Genomic DNA, 24,852 nt, shown 5'->3' with positions numbered 1-24,852 from the left:
GAGATGGTGTCTTCCATGGCTCTAAAGATTATGGTCAAGGCTCTATAGAATATCTCTAATAAGCTTGTCCCTAACAATCGATGGTTGGGCACCACAATCTGTTTTTTCTTAAACCTGAACCATGCCTCATATATAGGTTTTGATTGCAGCTGCCTAAAATTACAGATATCATCCTTAAGCTGCAACATCCTGGATAGAGGAAAGAACCAGTTCAACGATTGCTTGCGCAACTCGTTCTATATAGTGATAGAGCCTCTTGGCAGTTCCCCTAACCATAGAGATGTTTCTCATATAAGTGAGAAGGGGAACAACCTCAGTCTAAGTTCTTCCTAATTCACCCCTGGAATGGTATACGAACTGCAGATCTTGATAAATTTTCAAGGTGCATATTTGCATCATCTGTAGGCAGACACATAAATACACCCTTAAGATTTAAGAGTTTGATCATTGCGCTCATTATGTAAAATTTTATGCTTGGGGGTAAAACAAGAGGAATAATGGCTCCAGTCTTTGTTGGCTCAACGTATCCAAGGTCTTCTTCATCATCTATATTTGATTACACATACTGATATGATTGGTTCACTTTAACACAAGCACCTCTTGATCTGTTCTAATTTCTAGCGAGTGCTACTTGACGGTTTGTTTCTTAACTCTGTTCAACTAGCTCTTCCTTCCGAGCTACCCGTTGAGCTTTTTCTATTTCCCTCCTCTAGGTTTCCACTTGAGATAAAAGCTCACCACTCTGTCGATCAACTATATCCTGTACTTCTTCGGGAGGAGGAAGAGGTACAACATCACGAACCCCTTCAGGATTATTATATCTTTTCTGTTCCACCATCCTACTAGGTGTTTGTAGGATACACTCTAATTTGAATTTACTGGGAGAAAGGGAGTGGCTCTATTTCGTGTGCTAGGCATACACTAGTGTATACCCAACTAAAAACAAAAACAAAAACAAAAACCCCAAAACGACAACAACATCAATTCACAAATTAACACTGTAATCCCCGACAATGCTGCCAAAATTTAGTAACGTCCAAGATACACCTCCTCTAAAAAGATGATACGATCGCTGCCAAATATAGTAACCCAACAAAGGTTGGGGTGGATTCCACAGGAATACATGGAATTGTGGATCTCAACTGTTGTAATCAACGGGTGAAACTGGAAAATTAAATGGGGGGATTTGAGTACTAATGTCGAACTAGTAGCGAATATCCACTTTGAATGTAATCAATCGTGAGTGAACACTAGGATGGTGTTCCCCCTAGAATCTCGAATCCATAAGCTTATAGAGCATTGTTGAACCAACCCGATACCTTGTATGCAGAATAGATAAGTTAGGTATCTTCTACAATCTTTTAGATAAGCAAAAGGATTTCACCCTTTATCTTTTGAGTCTAAGGATATCGCCTTGCTAACCCTTATCATGATCCCAATTAACTATTTTCTTTTGAGTCTTTAGTTATTAAATGAAATTTACCATCTTACTAAGATAAAACCTAAAAGTGTGGATCGACAGTTAAACTCCAAATTACTGTTGTCTTTATCGTTTCCTAGTAACTAATCCTCTTTTGGAGTAAGTAGCAATAATTTAGGTGGGATCCTAACGTGTTCACCTATTAAGAAAACTATTATAGAGAAGATAAAGCAATGCATGCATGGATATTAGTTCAGAATAACAGTAGCACTTCCCTTACTTCGTCAATCCGCCAGGGTTTCCATTACCCTAGCTATGGGTTTTTAGTTGCTCATACTTGTCAATTGATCAACAACATTCATGATTGAAATCATAGATGAAATCACAATAATAAGAAGTACAAAACCCAAAACCGTAATTGAATTGATCAATTAAAGTTAATACAAGAGAATTCCAAGATCAAAATCGAATCTCAAAATCAAAATAGGTCTGTATATATCAAGAGTGCGTAAATTCTACTAAAAACACATAAAGGGTATTTATAGTACATGAGAAACCCTAAAATCAAAGCCCGAATAAAATAGGAGTAAAAAGAATCGGTGGCCAATTATGGTCCCTACTTGTGCCCTTACCCTGAACGCAGGTAGTACTTGCAGCCTGCAGGGAGGGCATAAATGACGACCGAAAGTGCCAGACCTAAATTTCCTATAAGTTAGCTCTTGAGATTTTTGACTTCTGACACTTACTTTGACCACACGAGGTCCACATGTACTACTTGCAGTCGACATATTGACTTAGCAAGTGTGGGAGTCATCTTTTCAGTGCTTCTTCAATTATCGCACATGGTTTGATCACGAACAAGCCGTAAAATGTCTGAAACGTCCATAATTCCTCCTATAAGTAGCAAAAAACACTTTTTTAATATTTTTCACGAACTTAGCATCCAAAACATGATTTCCTGATAAACATACCCAAAATGCATCATATCTACCAAAACAACCTCAGAAACTTGCATATTTTCATAGTTTGAAGCATCGAAAGTGCTATATTTTTATAGCACATTAGTAGAAATCACCATCTTTGCTTGTGCGATCACAGTACTTGCTGTCAGCATAGCTGAAAGCTGAAACTTGGAAAATTTCTAAGTTTCTGCCAATGCTTTGGGATTCAGAATCCAATATATGCAAATGAACTATGTAACCACACTAAATTCGATGTTCGAACGCAATGGCGAAGTTGGATTCTTATCCGAGGTTATTTCTACTAAATGTGGATCCCACACCTATATTTCTAATTTTTCAACTTTCCAATTAATAGGTTGAAATGAGCTCGGGTGGATTGAGACCCGAACTAAAGATCTACCTAGCCTAAAATAGATATTCCAAAGCTGCTGGGGCAGTCAAAATTTGCATTCGAGATTCTTTTATTAAAGTCTTTGCTCGGTGGCCATTTGGAAACAGCAGACTTCTAAATGGAGAATTGACTCTAAAAAATCAAACGAATTGCCCGGTAACCAAACTGTCAGTCCCAATAAGTCATAAATGACTTAGGGATACTATGAGAAATCACTAACGGCAAAAATAAGAAAAATTTTGAAAAATGACTTGGAGGGTCATTACAATACTAGTAAAAGGACTTTCGTCCCCAAAAGTCAGCAAATAGAAAGATTTCAAAAGCTCAAAAGGATGAGGCACTAGGCCCTGATACTCTAAGAATGACTTCCCAGATAACTTATATAAAGAGAGAACAATTCTTAGGGATTTTACCACGTTTATCCCTTTCTCAACCATCTTCTCTCACTGCACTTCCAACAACTAAAACTCAACTTCAACCACCAATTGGCCTTCAATTGAACCAAAAAAGGTTGATGCATGAAAATTTGAACCATAACACACTAATACCATCTTAATATCCGGGTAAATTAATCCAAAGCTTATCCAAGCCAAAAGAAAATCAAGGCATGAGTCAAATAACCTACTCCAGTTCTAAACATAACCTTCTTTTACCAATCCATACATTCTATCTACTCTAAACAAGAAGTAAAATAGCCCGAGCCTTGTTCGCGCAATCTCATCATAGAGAACTAGTAGAACTGAAGCTAATCCATTGAAAGTCCATGCGACAAAGATGGAAATAAGATCGTACATTGCTATCTAGGTACACAAATGGATATAATAAAGGAATACAATCTACGCCAATGCTACAACTAGTCCGAATGGAAACCAAGACTAAAATCTAGAAGATCAAGACATAACTACTATTCCCTGAACGATCCACTCTAGGACATCTCATCGATAGAGAATAAACCAAATGGAAACCAACTCACACATACTACTCTTACTGAGTTTATCATCCAAAATTCTCAAAGAAGACTAAAGACTCGAGGTCAAAGTTGAAAGAACTAATAATCTAATCTAAGTTTAGAAAATCAAATTGGTAATCACAAAGTAGGATCAACCATCCTATACATGAAATCTAAGCTGAAACAAATCAATAATGAAAGTTACACCCAATCCCTACAACTCCAAGTTGAAATCTCAATATCAAGGCTGAACTACTGTATCTCAACTGCCCAACCAAACCTAAAGATGGGTAGACACTAATATTATAATTCTATCATAACTTCTAAATCACCATCTCAAGGCATCAAATCCAAAATTAAGCCAACAAATCCAAACCAATGTGAAGTACTCACATTGACCATATGTTCTAAATCGGACATATCTATTCCAAATTATGCCAAGCCAAAATTAAAACATAGCTGAAGAATAAAATTGCAATAAAGGATAAATCACCAGCTGAAAACATTAGAAATCCACTCTTTATCCATTGGAGGACATGAACTATCAAAGCATACTTAAGAACTCCCTAAGGCTGAAACTATACTAGTAATGGAAAATCTCTAGCCACTCAGAGAAATGCAACACAAGATGGAGACTGACAAATCCAATAATCCAACTAGGCAAAGAATAGACATAGGCACTAATCATTCAGGGGAAAAACTCTACCAAGTATCATTAGGCCAAACAAACTCTGAAATGGGGATATCCTAAATCCACCTAAGCAGGACAATCATCACTCAATCCATCCATGAATTACACCATTGAAGAAGAAAAATACCAATCTTAAAACCAAGGTCATTGTCAAGAACACCACCATAAAATCATACAACTCAAGACAAAGATTTTCTAATTTACTGACTCAAGAAGTGATCACAAGAACTATCATCTATTTCTAACTCTCTAACTCCACTAGAGCGAGAGCCGCACCATAGGAAAAATAAAAAATCCAAATCCATACTTATAACAGGGTAAGCCATCAGAAAAAGATAAATCTAATGAATCATAGAGATGAATCCAGGATATCTCGACAACTATATCAAACTGCTATCAGGTAATGAAATAGTCACAAACAAAGAATGCACCCCAAACTGGCCAATCTCAAAATGGGATATATAGAAAGGGATAGACAAAGAAAAAAATGTAATACCCCATAAAGTCCTCTTCCAGTCTGAGCCTTAAAGCGTATCCAGTAAAGTGGAAATCTGAGTCTAAAAGTTTTAGAAGTATCTTCTCAAGTATAAAATACTTTTAATCATGTAGAATTTCCCTAATTTATACCTTTTTCCATGTAGAGCATTGAATAAGCTTCCTATTGATACCAAATTTGTCTAAATCTGACACTCGAGTGAGGAGTTAGAGCCATTTTAGTGAGAAAATATATCATCTAGCACTCTGGCGCATTGCGGAGCTAGCCAAAATAGTAATTGTCAAATACCAGTGCATCAACGTGATTTCTCTATGTTGTAGGGAAATTCCAGTTCATAATAAGTTTGTAAAATGATCTTCACTGCATCGCACCACTGTGCAATTTCCTAATTGTCAAAATCCAGTGAAGGTCCGCGATTGTGAAGCGTCATGCCAGGACCAAAAATCAGGCTCCAATAGCATGTTATCAAGGGTATTTTGGTTTTACGCACTCATATCTAACCTCCATAAATACCCACTTAAGGGCTTTGAGCCTCATTTTTCTCTCCTTCCACCCAAGAAAACTAGGGTTTCCAAAAATCAAATCCCCCTCTCTTCTTTAACCAAAAATCAAGGTAAATCAAGAATTATTCCAAGAGCCTTCAAGAAAAGAGTTTCCTCAAGGTATTTAGATGTTGATTCTTGGGTCCCTTTTATCCAATAAGCTTAAGTACCCTTTTCTAAATCATAAAAATGTATGTTTATGAAATTTTAATGATTCTTGTGAGTTGAAATTGATGTTCTTGCTATGATTAAGTTGTGATTTATATTTGTGTACAAGATTATCAAGCCTTGGCCTTAGTATGTGGTAAATGGATTACGTACTTGTTGATGATGTTGATTGATCTCCAAGATAGAATATTTATGTGGGTTGTATGAATATATGATGATACATAAGTTAGAAACAAGTAAATGTGGTTGTTCATGATGAGTAGTTGGGTTATTATACCTATGCCTACGTTGTGCATGTAGGCTATTTGATAAATGTCTGAGAGACTAGAAATCATGTATTGCAGTTAAATTGTGACCTAAATGATACATGCATGCTACACCCTTATGAAAATAATGAATTCAATGATATTGTTATGTGTTATGGTTTTTGATGAAATTTTCATGAAGCTAGGTCGATGGACGTATAGCATGTCTTCTCTAGGCTAGTATATGATGGTGAACCGATGTTGATGATACTCAAATGTTTGGAGTGATACTTTGGTGATTGTGATGATGAATAGAGGTTTATATTTCTTAAATGCTTAAGGTAATGTTTTTAAGGATTGTGAAAAGGTCCTTGAATGATTGTGACGATGCACGAATTCTTGTGATGATGAATGAATGATTATGCTTTACTTTTATGTTATCAAGTCCTGGGGGTATTTATACCCGACAATTTAGCTGTTGTCTAGAGCCTGTGTCTGTTCCATGATAATTCTAGTCGATCCATGATTCTTAGAACTCAGTGAACTATAGAACTCTGTATCCTCAGACAAGTGTAGAACTTAAGGAAGCTCAGTAATCTCAGTTATCTCTGTAATCTCTTTATCACTAGCAATCTAGCCTTATTTCTATAATCAGCTTAGATCTAATAGTATTCAAATGATTCAATTCTAATCTCAGAAGTGATTCAAGTAATTTATTCAAGCTTTGTATCGTCAGTTAGATACCTGGATTCCATACTATTTCTGCCAGATACGGAACTAAGTAATCTATGCGTAACTCAGTCAGATCTTTTGAGAAGCATAATCAGTATCATATTAAGTTTAGTTGTGTTCAGTTGAGAATCCAGTCAGAGTCATTTAGTTGGGAGTAGAAACTAGCATTGAGTGAGGGAAGGGATGGTGGTTCTTCTTATTAACAAGAGAGGCCAGAGTCATAAGTTGCAATCTCTGACCTTCAAAACTGCGTAGCCAGCATAGGATACAAGAGTCACCATTAAGAAAGGCTTTCACCTCCATAGAGAGAGTATTTGACTATTATATTACCTTAATTTGACTTTTTACTGAGGGTCATCCATCAGAGAAGATTGACCAGAGAGAAGAGATAATATCTTTACTCGTGCCATAGTATTGGCACCCTCCAAACTGGGGGTAGATGTTGGACCCCACTTATGGTAATTGGGGGTATGTTGGTTATGTGACTACTTCCCACAGTTGTAGTTTCAGAATTAGTCTTCAGAAATTAGGACTATAAGATACAGTCATCTATTCTTATAAGGAACTTAGATAGTTCCATTGATTCATGGACCATCCCATTAGATAGGCTCGGTCTCATATATAGTTATTTAATATCATATTTAGAGATATGCTACCAGATAGGCTTGGTTCATATTCTTGGATTCTATTGAGTATCCTTATTGTCAGATTCAGATATATTCATATTTCTTATCATTGATAATAGTTTCTGAAATCATCTGTTAGAGAGGTTGTTCTCAAATCCTGTTACTCAAAAGAATTAAAGCTCAAAATTTAGTCCTTGATGTAAGTATATCTAGATCCTCAGTTATTAGTATCAGATGAATCACTGATTCAGTATCTTAGGTTAGTAGTGAGTTCAGTCTATGATAAAATGGTATCCAAGTTTTAGTATCTAAAGTTCTGATGATTGTGATTATAGTCTGTGCATTCATGTATGTGTTCTCGTGTGATATTTTCATGATTATTCAATTTAGATATTGTGCACGCATGAGCCTTTGCATTTAGCCTTATCTCATCTACATACTCAGTACATCCCTGTACTAACACATTTGTGCTATGGTGCTTTACTTTGTACCATAGGTTCAGAAGCACAGGATCCAGAGTATCCTCAGCAGTACAGTCCCAGTTAGCAGTAATAGTGAGTCTTCTTCTTTCGAGGATAAATCTCAATTTACTACTGCTGTATCAGATTTTATTTATTCTCAATTGATGGAGTTAGTTAGGGACATGTCCTATCAACTCCATAGTTCAGATAGTTTAGAGGATTTTCAGATGGATGTATTAGTATTTCAATTTTCAGTTTTGAGTATATATAGATGTGTTAAACCTTATGGCCAATTTCCGTATTTATTTTAGATATTAGAGCTGTGTATAGGTACAAATATCAGTAAAGGGTTAGCTTGGTATCAAATCCTAAGGTTCAAGAGTGTCCTAGGGAGTCTGAAAAGCCACATATAGTATAGTCTTGTGCATGGGTGTGTTATGCGCCACATTTATGTACAAGAGTCTAAAGGATGTTCTTAGGAGCAGTTTTCCTTATTTCAGTATTCAAATCGTATGAGTGAGAATGAGCTCAAGTTGATTCTCAGTCTAATCTACTCCTTCTTTTCATTTACAGAGTATGCCTCCTTGTAAAGATTTTGTCTATGGGGTTGATGACCAGCCCTCTCAGCCAATAGATCCTGAGAAGGAGAGTGTGTCACATGCAGAGTTTCGAGTAGCTTTTCAGGTGCTATCCCAAGCTGTGACTAATATTCAAGGCAATCATTAGGCTGCAGCCCCAACTTAGTAAGATGGGGATTCATCCATAGCCAAAATTAGAAGTTTCATGAAAATAAACTCGCCAGAATTCTTTGGGTCCATGGTAGGTGATAACCTGTAACTTTATTTAGAAGAGGTGAAGAATATCACCCAGATTATGCATATTTATAGAAATAAGAGTGTGGAGTTAGCATCTTATAGGTTGAATGATGTTGCTCATGATTGGTAGTGATGTGGGAGAAGAGTAGAGGGGAGAATGCATCTCCTATGACTTGGTTAGAATTTTAGAGTGCCTTTCTAGATATATTCTTTCCACTAGAGATGAGAGAGGCTAAGGTAGAAGAGTTTATTAACCTAAGGCAAGGTTCCATGATAGTAAAGGAGTATTGTCTTAAGTTTAACTAATTAGCGAAGTATGCTCCCGACTTGGTAGCTGACCCTAGAGCGAATATGATTAAGTTTTTGTCTGAGGTATCGAGTTATGTGTTGAAAGAGTGTAGAGATACTATGATCAATAGATACATGGATATTTCTAGGCTAATGATTCATGTGCAACAAATTAAGGCTTATAAGATAAAAGAAAGAGAGTGATTAAGAGAGCCAAGACAGGTAGTCGTGGTTTCTCATAGTCAGGGTCCTATGGTGGTAGTAGTTCTTAGCATGGTTAGAGATTTTTAGTTCTAGCTCCATCTTTAGCTAGTGTACCCATACCTGTGTTTGGGGTGTCAGATTTGAGAGAGCGCCAAGCTCCAAAGCGTAAAGTAGTGCTAGTGGTGTTCGTGCCCATCCGCTTTGTGGACAGTATAGCAGGTGCCACTAAGGTATGTGTAGAGCCGGTAGCATTGTGTTCTTTGTGTGTGATAAACCAGGCCATAGAATACAAGAATTTAGAGTGTTGACTCAGAGGGGTAGACTCCATGCGCTTCAGGTTCGCCTTGATCAGGAGAGACTCCCTAAAATAGACCCGGGTATGTTATGACCCCTTCTTCCTAATGATATGGATTGTTAGATCTATTTCTTACACTTTAATTTTATATGTTAGCATGAGTGATGCATGATTTTCAAATCTCCTTCGGTTAATTATGACCCAGCCTGTAGGTGCCCCGTGCACTACCCCAATATTTCAGCGAAGTGTGTGTTTAGAGGGATAGAGATCCCTAAGGGGGGATACCCCATAATATTTTAATATTGCACGTCCCTAGATTCATGCAGATGCATGTATAGATTCTTCTTATGAAGTTGGTATCAGTTGATATTGCATTGTCATCGAGCCTTTGAAAGTCAATTCAGTCAGACATTCATGCATTAGATATGCATAGTCAGTAGGAAGAGCTCAGCATGTCCGAGTGCGTTCAGATATGCACTAATGAGATTAGCACATTTATGAGTCCACACATCAAATATGCATGTGTTATATGAGAATTCAGCTATGAGAAGATTCAGTCGAGTATTCCATGCATCAGATATGCATGCCCGGTGTGAGAACTCTATATGTCAGTTGTTCCAGTTGCGTAGTCCTATTCTAAGATATTTTTTTTCCTTGAGTAAGTTTTATTGACCCGTATTCTCAGTCTATCAAGCGACATTCGAGGAAAAATGTTTCCAAGGGAGAGATAATGTAATACCCCGCAAAGTCCTCTTCTAGTCTGAGCCTTAGAGCGTATCCAATAAAGCGTAAATCCAAGTCTAAAAGTTTTAGAAGTATATTATCAAGTATGAAATACTTTGAATTATATGGAATTTCCCTAATTTATACCTTTTACCATGTAGAGCATTGAATAATCTTTCCATCGATACCAAATTCACCCAAATCGGACACTCAGGTGAGGAGTTAGAGCCATTTTAGTGAGACAGTGTCCCATCTGGCACTCTGGCGCATCGCGGAGCCAGCCAAAATGGCAATTGTCAAATTCTAGTGCACCAACACAATTCCTCTGCGTCACGGTGAAATTCTCATTCACAATAATTTGGTAAAATGATCTTCACCGTATCGCGCCGCTATGCAATTTCCCAATTGTCAAAATCCAGTGAAGTTCTGCGACTATGGCACGTTGCGCCAGGACCAAAAATTGGGCTCCAGTATAGAATTTTCTTAAGGGTATTTTGGTTTTTTCCACTCTTTCCCAACCTCTATAAATACTTAAGGGCTTTGAGCCTCATTTTTCTCTCCTTCCACCCAAGAAAACTAGGATTTCCCCCTCTCTTCTTCAACAAAAATCAAGGGAAATCAAGAATTATTCTAAGAGCCTTTAAGAACAGAGTTTTCCCAAGGTATGTAGATGTTGATTCTTGGGTACCTTTCATCCAAGAAGCTCAAGTACCCTTTTTTAAATCTTAAAGATTTATGTTTATGAAATTTTAATGATTCTTGTGAGTTAAAATTAATGTTGTTGCTATGATTAAGTTGTGATTTATGTTTGTGTAAAAGAATATCAAGCCTTGGCCTTAGTATGCGGTATTTGTGTGGTAAATATATTATGTAATTGTTGATGATGTTGATTGATCTCTAAGATGGAATATTTATGAAGGTTGTATGATCTATGATGATACATGAGTTGGAAACAAGTAAATGTGGTTGTTCATGATGAGTAGTTGGGTTATTATACCTATGCCTAAGTTGTGCATGTAGGGTGTTTGATAAAATGTCTGAGATACTAGAAATCATGTATTGTAGTTAAATTGTGACCTAAATGACACATGCATGCTACACCCTTATGAAAATAATGACTTCTATGATATTGTTATATGTTATGGTTGTTGATGAAATATTCATGAAGCTTGGTCGCTGGACGTATAGCATGTCTTCCCTAGGCTAGTATATGATGGTGAACCGATGTTGATGATCCTTAAATGTTTGGAGTAATCCTTTGGTGATTGTGATGATGAATAGAGGTCTATGTTTCTTAAATACTTGAGGTGATGTTTTTAAGGATTGCGAAGAGGTGCTTGAATGATTGTGATGATGCGCGAATGCTTGTGATGATGAATGAATGATTATGCTTTACTTTTTTGTTGTCAAGTCCTGGGGGTATTCATACCCAACAATTTAGCTGTTGTCTAGAGCCCGTGTCAGTTTCATGATAATTCCAGTCAAGCCATGATTCTCAAAACTTAGTGAACTATAGAACTCTGTATCCTCAGATAAGTGCAAAACTTTAGAAAGCTCAGTAATCTCAATTATCTCTTTAATCTCTGTATTGCTAGCAATCTAGCCTCAGTCCTGTAATCAGCTCAGATCTAATAGTATTCAAATGATTCAATTCTAATCTCAGAAAAGATTCAAGTAATTTATTCAAGCTTTGTATTATCAGTTAGATACATGGATTCCATACCATTTCCACCAGATACAGAACTAAGTAATCTCAGCGTAACTCAGTCAAATCTTTTGAGAAAAATTATCAGTATCAAATTTAGTTTAGTTATATTCAGTTGATAATCCAGTCAGAGTAATTCAGTTGAGATTAGAAACTAGCACCGAGTAAGGGAAGAGATTGTAGCTCTTCCCATCAGCGAGAGAGACCGGAGTCATTTGTAGCAATCCTTGACCTCCAGAACTGCGTAGCAAGTGCAGGATACAAGAGTCACCATCAAAAAAGGCAGTTACCTCCAGAGAGAGAGTATTTGACTATTATATTGCCTTAGTTCAACTTTCTGCTGAGGGTCATCCTTCAGAGAGGATTGACCAGAGAGAAGTGATAATGTCTTTACTCGTGGCACGGTATTGGTACCCTTCCAATCGGGGGTAGAGGTTGGACCCCACCTATGGTAGGTTAGGGCATGTCGGTTAAGTGACTACTTCCCACAGTTGCAGTTTCAGAATCAATCTTCAGAAATCAAGACTGTCAGATACAGTCATCTATCATTATGAGGAACTCAGATAGTTTCATTGATTCATGGACCATCCCATCATATAGGCTTGGTCTCATATATAGTTATTTGATATCATATTAAAAGATATGCCACTAGATAGGCTTGATTCATAGTCTCAGATTCTATTGAGTATCCTTGTTATCAGATTCAGATATATTCATAATTCTTATCATTGATAATAGTTTTTGAAATCATCTGTTAGAGAGGTTGATCACAAATCCTGTCAGTCAAAAGCAGTAAAGCTCAAAATTAAGTCCTTGATGTAAGTACATCCAGATCTGTAATTATTAGTATCAGATTAATCAGTGATTTTGTATCTCAAGTCAGTAGTGAGTTCAGTCTACAGTAAAGTGGTATTCGAGTTTCAGTATCTAGAGTTGTGATGATTGTGATTATGGTATGTGCATTCATGTATATGTTCTCGTGTGATATTTTCATGATTATTTAGTTTAGTTATTTTGCACGCATGAGCCTTTGTATTTAGCCTTACCTCATCTACATACTCAGTACATCCCAGTACTGACATATTTGTGCTATGGTGTTTTATTTTGCACCATAGGTTCAGAAGCACAGGATCCAGAGTATCCTCAACAGTACAGTCCCAGTTAGCAGTAGTAGCAGTGAGTCCTCTTCTTTTGAGGACAAATCTCAATTTACTATTACTGTATTAGATTTTGTTTATTCTCAATTGATGGAGTTAGTTAGGGACATATCCCATCAACTCCATAGTTTGGACAATTTAGAGGCTTTTCAGATAAATGTATTAGTATTTCAATTTTCAGTTTTGAGTATGTATAGATTTGTTGAACCTTATGGCTAGTTTCTGCATTTATTTCAGATATTAGGCTGTGTACAAGTACAAATATCAGTAAAGGGTTAGCTTGTGGTCCTTTGGGTCCATAAACACTGTGTGATATCTCGGGATGGGATCTCAGGTCATTACAAACTTGGTATCAGAGACTAAGGTTCAAGAGTGTCTTAGGGAGTCTGAAAAGGTGCATCTAGAGAGTCTTATGCATGGGTGTGTTGCGCGCCACATTTATGTACAAAAGGCTACAGGATATTCTTAGGAGCAGTTTCCCTTCTTTTAGTATTCAAATCGTGCGAGTGAGCATGAGCTTAAGTTGATTCTCAGTCTAATCCACTCCTTCTTTCCAATTATAGAGTATGCCTCCTCACAGAGATTTTGTCCATGGGGTTGATGACCAGCCCCCTCAGCCAGTAGATCCTGAGAATGAGAGTGTGTCACATGCAGAATTTCAGGCAGCTTTTCAGGTGCTAGCCCAAGCTGTGACTAATATTCAGGGCAATTATCAGGCTGCAGCCCTACCTTAGCAAGATGGGGATTCATCCATAGCTAAAATCAGAAGTTTCATGAAAATGAACCCACTAGAATTCTTCGGGTCCATGGTAGGTGAGAACCCATAACTTTATTTAGAAGAGGTGAAGAAGATCACCCAGATTATGCATGTTTCTAAGGAGAATAGTGTGGAGTTAGCATCTTATTGGTTGAAGGATGTTGCTCATGATTGGGTAGTGATGTGGGCGAAGAGTATAGGGGAGAATGCAGCTACTGCGACTTGGTTAGAGTTTTAGAATGCCTTTCTAGATAGATTCTTTTCACTAGAGATGAGAGAGTCTAAGGTAGAAGAGTTCATGAACCTAAGGCAAGGTTCCATGATAGTGAAGGAGTATTGTTTTAAGTTTAACCAATTAGCTAGGTATGCTCCCGACTTGGTAGCTGACCCTAGAGTGAGTATGAGTAAGTTTTTGCCTGGGGTATCAAGTTATGTGTTGAAAAAGTGTAGAAATTCTATGATCAATAGAGACATAGATTTTTCAAGGCTAATGATGCATGCATAACAGATTGAGGCTGATAAGATAAAAGAAAGAGAGAAAGTGATTAAGAGACCTAAGACAGGTAGTCTTGGTTTCTCACAGTCAGGGTCCCAGGGTGGTAGTAGTTCTCAGCATGGTCAGAGATTTTTAGTTCCAGATCTATCTTTAGCTAGTGTACCCACACCTGTGTTTGGGGTAAGCTCCAAAGCCCAGAGTAGTGCTAGTGGTGTTCGTGCCCATCCACTTTATGGACAGTGTGGCAGGTGCCACCAAGGTATGTGTAGAGCTGATAGCGATGTGTGCTTTGGGTATGGTGAAATAGGCCATAGAATATGAGAATGTAGCATGATGACTCAGAAGGGTAGACTCCACGCGCTTCAGGTTCGCCTTGATCAGGAGAGACTTCCTGAAATAGACCCGAGTATGTTATGAGACCTTCTTCCTAATGATATGGATTGTTAGATCCTTTTCTTACACTTTAATTTTATATGTTAGCATGAGTGATGCATGAGTTTCAAATCTCCATCGGTTAATCATGACCTAGCCTGTAGGTGCCCCATGCATCATCCCATTAGTTGAGCAAAGTGTGTGTTTAGAGGGACATAAAGCCCTAAGAGTTAGATACCCCTTAATATTTTGATATTGCATGTCCCTAGATTCATTCAGATGCATGTCCAGATTCTTCTTATGAAGTTGGTATTAGTTGTTATTACATTGTCAGTCGTGCCTTTGAAAGTCAATTCAGTCAGACATTCATGCATTAGATATTCACAGTTAGTAGGAAGAGCTCAACATGTCAGCCTGTGTTCAGCTATGCACTCATGAGATTAGCCCAATTATGAGTCCATGTATCAGATATCCATGTGTGTGATGAGAATTCAGCTATATGTAGATTCAGTCGAGTATTCCATGCATCAGACATGTATATTCGGTGTGAGAACTCTATATGTTAGTCGTTCTAGTTGTGTAGTCCTGTTCTAAGATATTTTTGTTCCTTGAGTATGTTTGGTTGACCTATATTCTCAGTCTATCAAGTGACATTCGAGGACGAATGTTCCCAAGAGGGAGATAATGTAATACCCTGCAAAGTCCTCTTCTAGTCTGAGCCTTAGAGCGTATCTAGTAAAGCAGAAATCCAAGTCTAAAAGTTTTAGAAGTATCTTCTCAAGTATGGAATAATTTGAATCATGTGGAATTTTCCTAATTTATAACTTTTTCCATGTAGATCATTGAATAAACTTTCTATGGATACCAAATTCACCCTAATCCAACACTCAGGTGAGGAGTTAGAGCCATTTTAGTGAGACAGTGTGCCATCTGGCACTCTGGTGCATCGCGGAGCCAGCCAAAATGGTAATTGTCAAATTCCTGTGTACCAATGCGATTCCTTTGCGTCGTGGTGAAATTCTAGTCCGCAATAAGTTGGCAAAATGATCTTCACTGCATCGCGCCACTGTGCAATTTCTCAATTGTCAGTGAAGGTCCACGATTGTGGCGCGTCGTGCCAAGAACAAAAATTGAGTTTCAATCTAGAATTTTCTCAAGGGTATTTTGGTTTCTTCCACTCATTCCAAATCTTTATAAATATCCACTTAAGGGATTTGAGCCTCATTTTTCTATCCTTCCACCCAAGAAAACTAGGGTTTCCAAAAATTAAATCCCTCTCTCTTCTTCAACCAAAAATCAAGGGAAATCAAGAATTACTCCAAGAGCCTTCAAGAAAAGAGTTTCCCCAAGGTATGTAGATGTTGGTTATTGGGTCCCTTTCATTCAAGAAGCTCAAGTACCTTTTTCTAAATCTTAAAGATTTATGTTTATGAAATTTTAACAATTCTTGCGAGTTGAATTGATGTTCTTGTTATGATTGAGTTGTGATTTATGTTTGTATACAATATTATCAAGCCTTGGCCTTAGTATGTGGTATTTATGTGGTAAATGGATTGTGTACTTGTTGATGATGTTGATTGATCTTCAAGATGGAATATTTATGTGGGTTGTATGAATCTATGATGATATATGAGTTGGAAACAAGTAAATGTGGTTGTTCATGATGAGTAGTTGGGTTATTATATCTATGCCTAAGTTGTGCATATAGGGTGTTTGATAAAATGTTTGAGAGACTAGAAATCATGTGTTGCAGTTAAATTGTGACCTAAATGACACATGCATGTATACCCTTATGAAAATAATGACTTCTATGATATTTTTATGTGTTATGGTTATTGATGAAATGTTCATGAAGCTTGGTCGGTGGACGTATAGCATGTCTTCTCTAGGATAGTATATGATGGTGAACCAATGTCGATGATCCTTAAATGTTTGGAGTGATCCTTTGTTGATTGTGATGATGAATAGAGGTCTATGTTTCTTAAATGCTTGAGGTGGGTTTTTTAAGGATTGTGAAGAGGTGCTTGAATGCTTGTGATGATGCACGAATGCTTGTGATGATGAATGAATAAATATGCTTTACTTTTATGTTATCAAGTCCTAGGGGTATTTATACCCAACAATTTAGCTGTTGTCTAGATCCTGTGTCGGTTTTACGATAATTCCAGTTGAGCCATGATTCTCAAAACTCAGTGAACTATAGAACTCTGTATCCTAACACAAGTGCAAAACTTAAGAAAGCTCAGTAATCTCAGTTATCTTTGTAATCTCTATATCTCTAGTAATCTAGACTCAGTCCTGTAATCAGCTCAGATCTAATAGTATTCAAATGATTCAATTCTAATCTTAGAAGCGATTCATGTAATTTATTCAAGCTTTGTATTATCAGTTAGATACCAGGATTCCATACTATTTCAGCCAGATATGGAACTAAGTAATATCAGCATAACTTAGTCAGATCTTTTGAGAAACATGATCAGTATCAGATTCAGTTTAGTTGTGTTCAATTGAGAATCCAGTCAGAGTCATTCATTTGGGAATAGTAACTAGCACTGAGTGAGGAAAGGGATGTCGGCTTTTCCCATTAGCGAGAGAGGCCAGAGTCATTAGTAGTAATCCCTGACATCTAGAACTGCATAGCCAGTGCAGGATACAGGAGTCACCATCAGAAAAGGTTGTCACCTTTAGAGAGAGAGTATTTGACTATTATATTGCCTTAGGTCGACTTCCTGCTGAGGGCCATCTGTCAGAGAGGATTGACCAAAGAAAAGAGATAATGTCTTTACTCGTGGAACGGTATTGGCACCCTTCTAAACAGGGGTAGAGGTTGGAGCCCACCTGTGGTAGGTTGGGGCATGTCGGTTAAGTGACTACTTCCCACAGTTGCAGTTTTAGAATCAGTCTTTAAAAATTAGGACTGTCAGATATAGTCATCTATCTTTATGAGGAACTCAGATAGTTCCATTAATTCATGGACCATCCCATCAGATAGGCTTGGTCTCATATACAATTATTTGACATCATATTCAGAGATATGCTGCTAGATTGGCTTGATTCACAGTCTCGGATTCTATTAATTATCCTTGTTGTCGGATTTAGATATGTTCATGTTTCTTATCATTGATAATAGTTTTTGAAATCATCCGTTAGAGAGGTTAATCTTAAATCCCATTAGTCTAAAGCAGTAAAGCTCGGAATTTAGTCCTTGATGTAAGTACATCCAGATCCTCAGTTATCAGTATTAGATAAATCAGTGATTCAGTATCTCAGTGTCAGTAGTGAGTTCAGTCTGTGGTAAAGTGGTATCCGAGTGTCAGTATCTAGAGTTGTGATGATTGTGATTATGGTATGTGCATTCACGTATGTGTTCTCGTGCGACATTTTCATGATTATTCAGTTTAGATATTGTGCATGCATGAGCCTTTGCATTTAGCCGTACCTCGTCCATATACTCAGTACATACCTGTGCTGACGCATTTGCGCTATGGTGTTTTATTTGGCACCATAGGTTCAGAAGCATAGGATCCAGAGTATCCTTAGTAGTACAGTCCTAGTTAGCAGCAGTAGCAGTGAGTCCTCTTCTTTCGAGGATGAATCTCAGTTTACTGTTGCTGCATCAGATTTTGTTAATTGTCAGTTGACCGAGTTAGTGGGGACATGTCCCATCAACTCCACAGTTTAGATAGTTTAGAGGTTTTTCATATGGATGTATTAGTATTTCAGTTTTCAGTTTTGAGTATGTATAGATGTGTTAACCTTATGGACAGTTTTTGTATTTATTTCAGATATTATATTGTGTACAGGTACTGATATCAGTAAAGGGTTGGCTTGTGGTCCTTCGGGTCCATAACACCTATGACGTCTCAGGATAGGATCTCGAGTCGTTACAAAAAACCTTCATACACAAAAGGCAAGCCTTAGAGTCTCAAACTCAAGAATGGGCAATATAGCTAAATTGCCAACTCTTGAACCATACCAGAACCACAGAAGGTCAACATACCTTCAATATCAGAATACATTCCCAAATCAATATATCATAATACTTAACTTCTAGATGTCAAGTAAGCCAAAACCAATCCTAAGTAGGAACTCTACCTAGAAACATGAGCAATTAAGTCAACTCCACCTAGATTAAGGTTTCAAGATCACCATAATAGCCCAAATAAGGTTAAATATAATAACCATGCTTCCAATGCTAAAACCACATCCCAAACGTTACATCATATCATATCCATTCGATGAATCAGTTCAATCTATGGAGAAGGAAATAGGATTCTAAAAGTACAATAAAAATTTCAACTTATGGGTCAAAGCCATCTAATCCCCAAACTTCAACAATCAATATTAAGTCAGTATACCCATAATAAAACTTAATATTCTATTCATACATAATATATAACATGCATCATCTTATGGAGAAGAGTAAAAAAAAGCCTACCTCAAAGCCAAACCACAAATCCTTACATCATTCACCAAATGATTATCTTTATTTCATAAGACCAAAATTCCATCACACTATCAAAATCATAATCTACTCATCAATATGAGAATAATGATAGCCATATTGCACCATTGTGCTTCGAGTCTAAAAACAACACCAAAAATTCAAATGGGGCCCACTTATAGAAATCACATTTCTGAGGTCAACCTAACATTCATACATGAGCAAGAAATCATAACCATCCAGAAATGGGTGAAAACCAAGTTAATTTGGGGCTAAAATCAAACCTTCGAGCTAATTAGGGTTTTGGGTCAAGGACTAAGCAAAGAATGAAATCTTACCTTAAATCCAAAGATATTTGTGAATATAAATGTTAATCAATCTCCCAAGACTCCCACAAGACTCAATTTTGAGTTATTAGACTCTTTTAGGGTTTTTGGCTCTCAAGAAAGAGTGAAAATGGCCAAAATGCGGCCTAAGGGGTCATTTTATACCCATACCAGGTATCCAGTTATGGCTATATCACAACTAAGTGTACAATCACACTACTTTGTTGGAGGAGTAGTTATAGTGATTGACATCCTCCTTTGTGTGATTGCAATACTTATTGTCAACATAACTGATAGCTGAAACTTAGAAATTTCCAAGTTTCTGCCAATGCCTTAGGATTCATTTGGAATCCGATGTACACAAATGAACTATGTAACCATACTAAATTAGACGTTCCAAATGCAATGGTGAAGTTGGATTTTCTATCTAAGGTCATTTTGACCAAATGTGGGTTCCAACTTTCCAACTAATAGGTCAAAATAAGCTTGGGTGCATCAAAACCTAAACCAAAGGTCTACCTAGCCTAAAATCTACATTCCAGAGCTGCTAGTGCAGTTAGAATTTTCATCCAAGATTGTCTTACTAAATTTTCACCCGGTGGCAATTTAGAAGCAATGAAGACTTCTAAATAGGAAATTGTCTCTAAAAACAAAATAAACTGTCCGGTAACTGAACTGTTAGTCCCAGCAAGTCATAAATGACTTAGTGTATCTATGAGAAAGCTCTAACAATGAAAATAATCAGAAATATGAAAAATTACTTGGAGGTTCATTACAATCTAATCTTTTCTACTAGATGTTAAATAAGCAACAATTATCCCTAAGATAGCAATTCGACCTAAAACATAAGCAACTATATGGATTATGCCTACTTTACTGTTCCATAATAGGAAAAATATCCAAATATTACTAATTATATCTCAAAGACTTAATTAATAACCCATGTATAACATAATATCATAAATATACTATGAATTAGCTCAATCTATGAGAAAGGTAAACCTAGCCTACATGGACTCCGAAGAAAAGCCTAGTGAATTATGCTAAATAATTGATTTCCTCTTTCGAGAAGCTTCTGCATGATGTCACGCTATCAAAATATGTATCCATTAATTCGATAACAGTAGTAACCATGTTGGATTCTCAAGCTTCAGGTCTAAAATTACGTAAAAACCCTATGTAGGGACTTCTTGTGTAATCACACTTTCGAACCGTTAATGCATCCCTCTATGCTTAAGGAACTTTTACCCTCAAGAATGGATAATTTTTGAGACCAAATGATGCTAAAATCAACCTACCAACATTCTATGGATTTTTTGAATAATAGAGAATTTAACTATGGAATTGATGAGAACTTACCAAGAATTCGTAAAAGAATTTAGGGTGTTTTTGATCATATTATTTCTTGTTTCTTTTACGAATTCTTGGTAAGTTCTCATCAATTCCATGGTTAAATTCTCAAATGAAGAATTAAAATTTTTCCAAGTCTTCACCGACCCCTAAAAATTAATCTGGAATCCTATGATCATAAATAAACTATGATACCCTATCAAATTTGAGTTCTAAACTCAATGACGCTCTCAAAATTTCCTTTTGAGGTAGATATAAAAGTGGGTCCCACACCCAAGTGTCATTTTTCTCAACTTTTGATCAATAGCTCGAAATGAGTTTAGAAGCCTTGGGACCCAGCTTAGGGTCCTCCCTAGTTAAAATCAACGTTTTAGAGCTGTTGAAATTGTTAAAATTTGTATATGAGGTTATTTGACTAAAGGTTTTTCCCAACAACCAATTCTAACCAAGGAAGATTTCAAAATAGAGAATTAGCTATAAAAACTAAACGAATTGCCAAATAACTAATCCAATAAGTCATAAATAACTTCAGGCAGCTATAGAAAAGCTTTAAACATCGAAAATGGGCACAAATGCAAAAAATAACATGAAGGTTTATTAAAATGTCCAATACTAAAAGAACTTTCACTACAAAAAAAAAAAGTATATTTTGTGGAGGTTTAATTGTGGGGGTCATTATTAACCTCCACAAATATATCAAATTGCGGGGGTTTGTATACCCCTGTTATTTTAATTACAATTGAGGGGGGCAAAACCCCTACTATTCTTAAAAAATAACCTGCAAATATTATGGGAGGTTTAAACCCCCGCTATTCTAAAAAATATTAGGCCAGGAATATTTTGGACGGTGAAGAAATCCGTGAATATATTTATTTTTTTGCCTCAAAAATCCTCTTTTATCCTAATAGACTCCCTCACCCTAATTCATTTCTTCAACACACTCTCAAAAGCCCTAATTCCTTTCATCAAGACTCCCTCTCAAAGGCTCTGTCAATACGATTCTCACTGTCAACAGACAATTTCCTGGTTCGGGCCAAAGAAACCTTGGTCGTAGGCATCGAAAATAAAGGGAAGATGATTTAGGTGCAATCTTGTTTTTCTTTTTTGGGGGTTATTGGTAGATCCGTTGGTCAAATTCAACCTCGAGTGATTCTTCTTGGAATGGACTAAAAATAAAAGTAGTCAAACAAATTGAAACAGAGTAGTAATTCATCCATTGGTTAAATAATTTTTGTCAGGGTCTATGGAGAAAGTATTGGTGGAATATCTTTTTGGAATAAAAAAATCTACTGAAGTTGCTCACTTGTAGGTACTCCGGTCCCTTTTTCTTCATCTCTTTTACATCCTACTTTTGTGGTTCATTAATTTGCAAAATATTTACTTTTTCTAAAACGAAAAGCGATTTTACCAAGCGGGGTCAAAATATAAAGAAGTAAATTCATGAAGAAGCGAAGGGGTGTCAGTATGTAATAATTTATTTATACATGAAATAAATGTTTTTTACCTAGCTACACAGTGTAATTTTCCGACCCCTTTGAATACATGTGCCTCCAACGTTGTCGCTGTATTTTTGTATATCATAATGATATTCCTACAGAAATTTTTTTACTTGCAATTTTATTGGTAGTAAACATGATGGAATTAGCTTGTTAGTGTAATTAACTTAGTAGCAAACATGATGTAATAAGTATGTTAAAGTGATGTAAAAGTTCACAAATTGCTTGTAATTAACTTTTCTTGTTAGTGTTTGTCTTATATATTTCAATTTAATCAAGTGGAATTCTAAAATCTTAAGTCTGTTTGATAGTTCCTTATTATTTATATTCCAATGGAGTGTTATCGATAGTAAAGGTGATAAATTGCTTGTGACTGATTTCTCTTGATTGTGCTTGTCTTATATATTTCAGCTAATCAATTAGAATTATGAACTCTTTAAGTCTGTTCAAAAGTTCCTTAATTTGTATTGTCTATATAAATTTTGACTACTAAATATCTCTCCAATGGCTTCTTCGTTACAATTATTGATGATCTCTCCAACTACTTCTTCGTTACAATTGCTTTGTTTTGAGTTTATAGTTGTATGACCATAGTAGACTATAGGTGCTTGCTTACCTCTTTTTATAATTGGTTAACATCAAGGGTATTATATAATTTTATCAGGGAATAATCTTCTTTTCTGGCAGTGTCTGGAAATATGTTGTTTAGAAAGGGGATGCAGTTGTTGACGCCACCTGTGCAAATGGTTATGATATGTTGGCACTATTGAAACTGGTTGCTGATAAGACACAAAGAGGTCTATTTTATGGCATGGACGATCAGAAAATTGCTTTAGAAAGCACTTCATCCTTACTGGACCAGTTTGCTAGTCCAGATGGGATACTGCTACTGTTTATTTTGTATCTCGGGACTTAATTAATGAGAACAATTTCACCAATGATGATACCAACAAATATATCATCCCAACTATCTAGAATGAAACAAGAGAGAATGCATGTTTGGATACATTTTCCCATAATATTGTCAGTCTGTCTGGTTTAAAGCTGTCTGTACCTTACGTTTGGAAATATTTGACCTTTTTGTTGAAGGATCAATTACTCCAGCTTTGTTTTTATCCATTTGTTTTTCCCACTAAAATAAGAGTATTAGTATTACCTAATAATGTTGGTTTAAGTTTGACCACATTACTTCCACAGTTAAACTTGAAGATAAAGATAGTTACTTATATTTCTTACTCTTTGATTTGTTTTATCTAAGCAGTTTGACAGAAAGTTTGAGCTTGATGAAAAATGTTACTCCAACTGTTCTCCTTTTGGGACTTGAATTTTTAAGCATTATCTAGAGATTTGTGATTATTTAAGAAAATCTTGCTCTTCAATTTTGTTCGCAGCCCTGCAAAGGAATACTTTTGTTTGGTCCTCCGAGAACTGGGAAAACCATGCAGGAAAAAGCCGTTTCCACTGAAGCTGGAGCAAATTTTATTAATATTTCAATTTCAAGTATTTGTTCAAAGGTTTGTTTGCTTGAAGCTTATTTGTGCTCTATTCATTATAGGTGATATTGTTCATCGTAGTTTCTTCACATTAGGACAACCTTAAATCTTTTTCTTTTCCAATGCAGCAGTGGTCTGGTGAGGGTGAAAAATGCATAAAAATTTTCTCGCTGGCTAGTAAAATTGCTCCCAGCATCATTTTTGTGTATGAAGTATGCTTCCTTAGTCATATTTCTTTTGGTCTTTCCTGCTTTGAAATTCTATCCTTTTTCTAATTTTTTTTGTCTCCTGTTTGTTTATACGGCTTTCTCAAGGTTGATAGTACGCTGTGGCGAAGGGAAAACCCAGAAGAACATGAGGTAATGCGTAGATTGAAAAATGAATTCATGATGAATTGGAATGGGTTACACTCAAAGAATACTGAATGAGTTCTGGTACTTACAGCAACAAATAGACCATTTGACCTTGATGAAGCTGTTATAAGGTGACTGCCACGAAGGTAAAAAGGAATGACTAATTTGCAGTTATTATTGACGAAAATCATTTAACACTTGCATAATTCCATTTTCATGTCTTTTTTGTATAGTTTGATGGTCAATTTACGAGATGCACCAAACAAATCAAAATTCTAAAAGTGATACTCGCAAAAGAAGACTTGGCTCAGGATATTGATCTGGAATCAATTGCAAGTATGATCGATGGATATTCCAGAAGTGACCTTAAGGTGTCTTCGCTATTCTTGTTTGCTTGGATAAATGACTAGTCCTTGTTTCACCTTTATGATGTTTGGATTTGCTGTGTTTTTCTAATTTAACTCCGTTATCATGTAGAATCTCTATGCAACCATTGTATATCGACCCATTAGAGATATCCACCAGTGCAGTCCTACGGCCACTGAATATGGATGACTTCAAAAATTCTAATCAGCAGGTGAGTTGAAAAAATATGGCGGCATCTTTGAACTTTCTAATTAATTAACTGGATAAGGGTGTTGACTATTGTGTTTGCCCAAGTGTTTCATCTGAATCCAAAAATATGACTCATCTTCTTTAGTGTCTACTTATTTTTTTGGCTGTATTCATTTGTTTTCATAGTTAGAACTTAGATGAAATCTTCTGGACAAGTTTTTGTGGCTCAACGAAAAAACCAATCATCTATCTACTCTTAACTTTTTATGATTCTGTGCATTTAGTATTGAGAGGCATATACATATCATTAGAATCATTATTGTGAGAAAAAGTGAGCATT

General features: G+C 36.4%; 1 protein-coding gene across 1 annotated transcript in view; it reads left to right on the top strand.

Moving 5' to 3' along the window:
- The first annotated feature begins 497 nt into the window (after positions 1–497).
- Positions 498–24,852, top strand: part of LOC124887080 (26S proteasome regulatory subunit 6B homolog) — a 27,825-nt gene continuing 3,470 nt past the window's right edge. The window contains exons 1-11 of the mRNA XM_047396258.1: positions 498–532; positions 714–786; positions 8,257–8,332; positions 9,129–9,220; positions 22,821–23,002; positions 23,373–23,415; positions 23,503–23,625; positions 23,733–23,816; positions 23,919–23,963; positions 24,191–24,345; positions 24,435–24,534. Coding sequence (XP_047252214.1) covers positions 498–532; positions 714–786; positions 8,257–8,332; positions 9,129–9,220; positions 22,821–23,002; positions 23,373–23,415; positions 23,503–23,625; positions 23,733–23,816; positions 23,919–23,963; positions 24,191–24,345; positions 24,435–24,534 — 1,008 coding nt within the window. The remainder of the gene's footprint in view (positions 533–713; positions 787–8,256; positions 8,333–9,128; positions 9,221–22,820; positions 23,003–23,372; positions 23,416–23,502; positions 23,626–23,732; positions 23,817–23,918; positions 23,964–24,190; positions 24,346–24,434; positions 24,535–24,852) is intronic.

This window comes from Capsicum annuum, chromosome 9 (genome assembly GCF_002878395.1).
Source record: "Capsicum annuum cultivar UCD-10X-F1 chromosome 9, UCD10Xv1.1, whole genome shotgun sequence".
NCBI lineage: Eukaryota > Viridiplantae > Streptophyta > Magnoliopsida > Solanales > Solanaceae > Capsicum > Capsicum annuum.
This window is presented reverse-complemented; position numbering and strand designations above follow the sequence as displayed.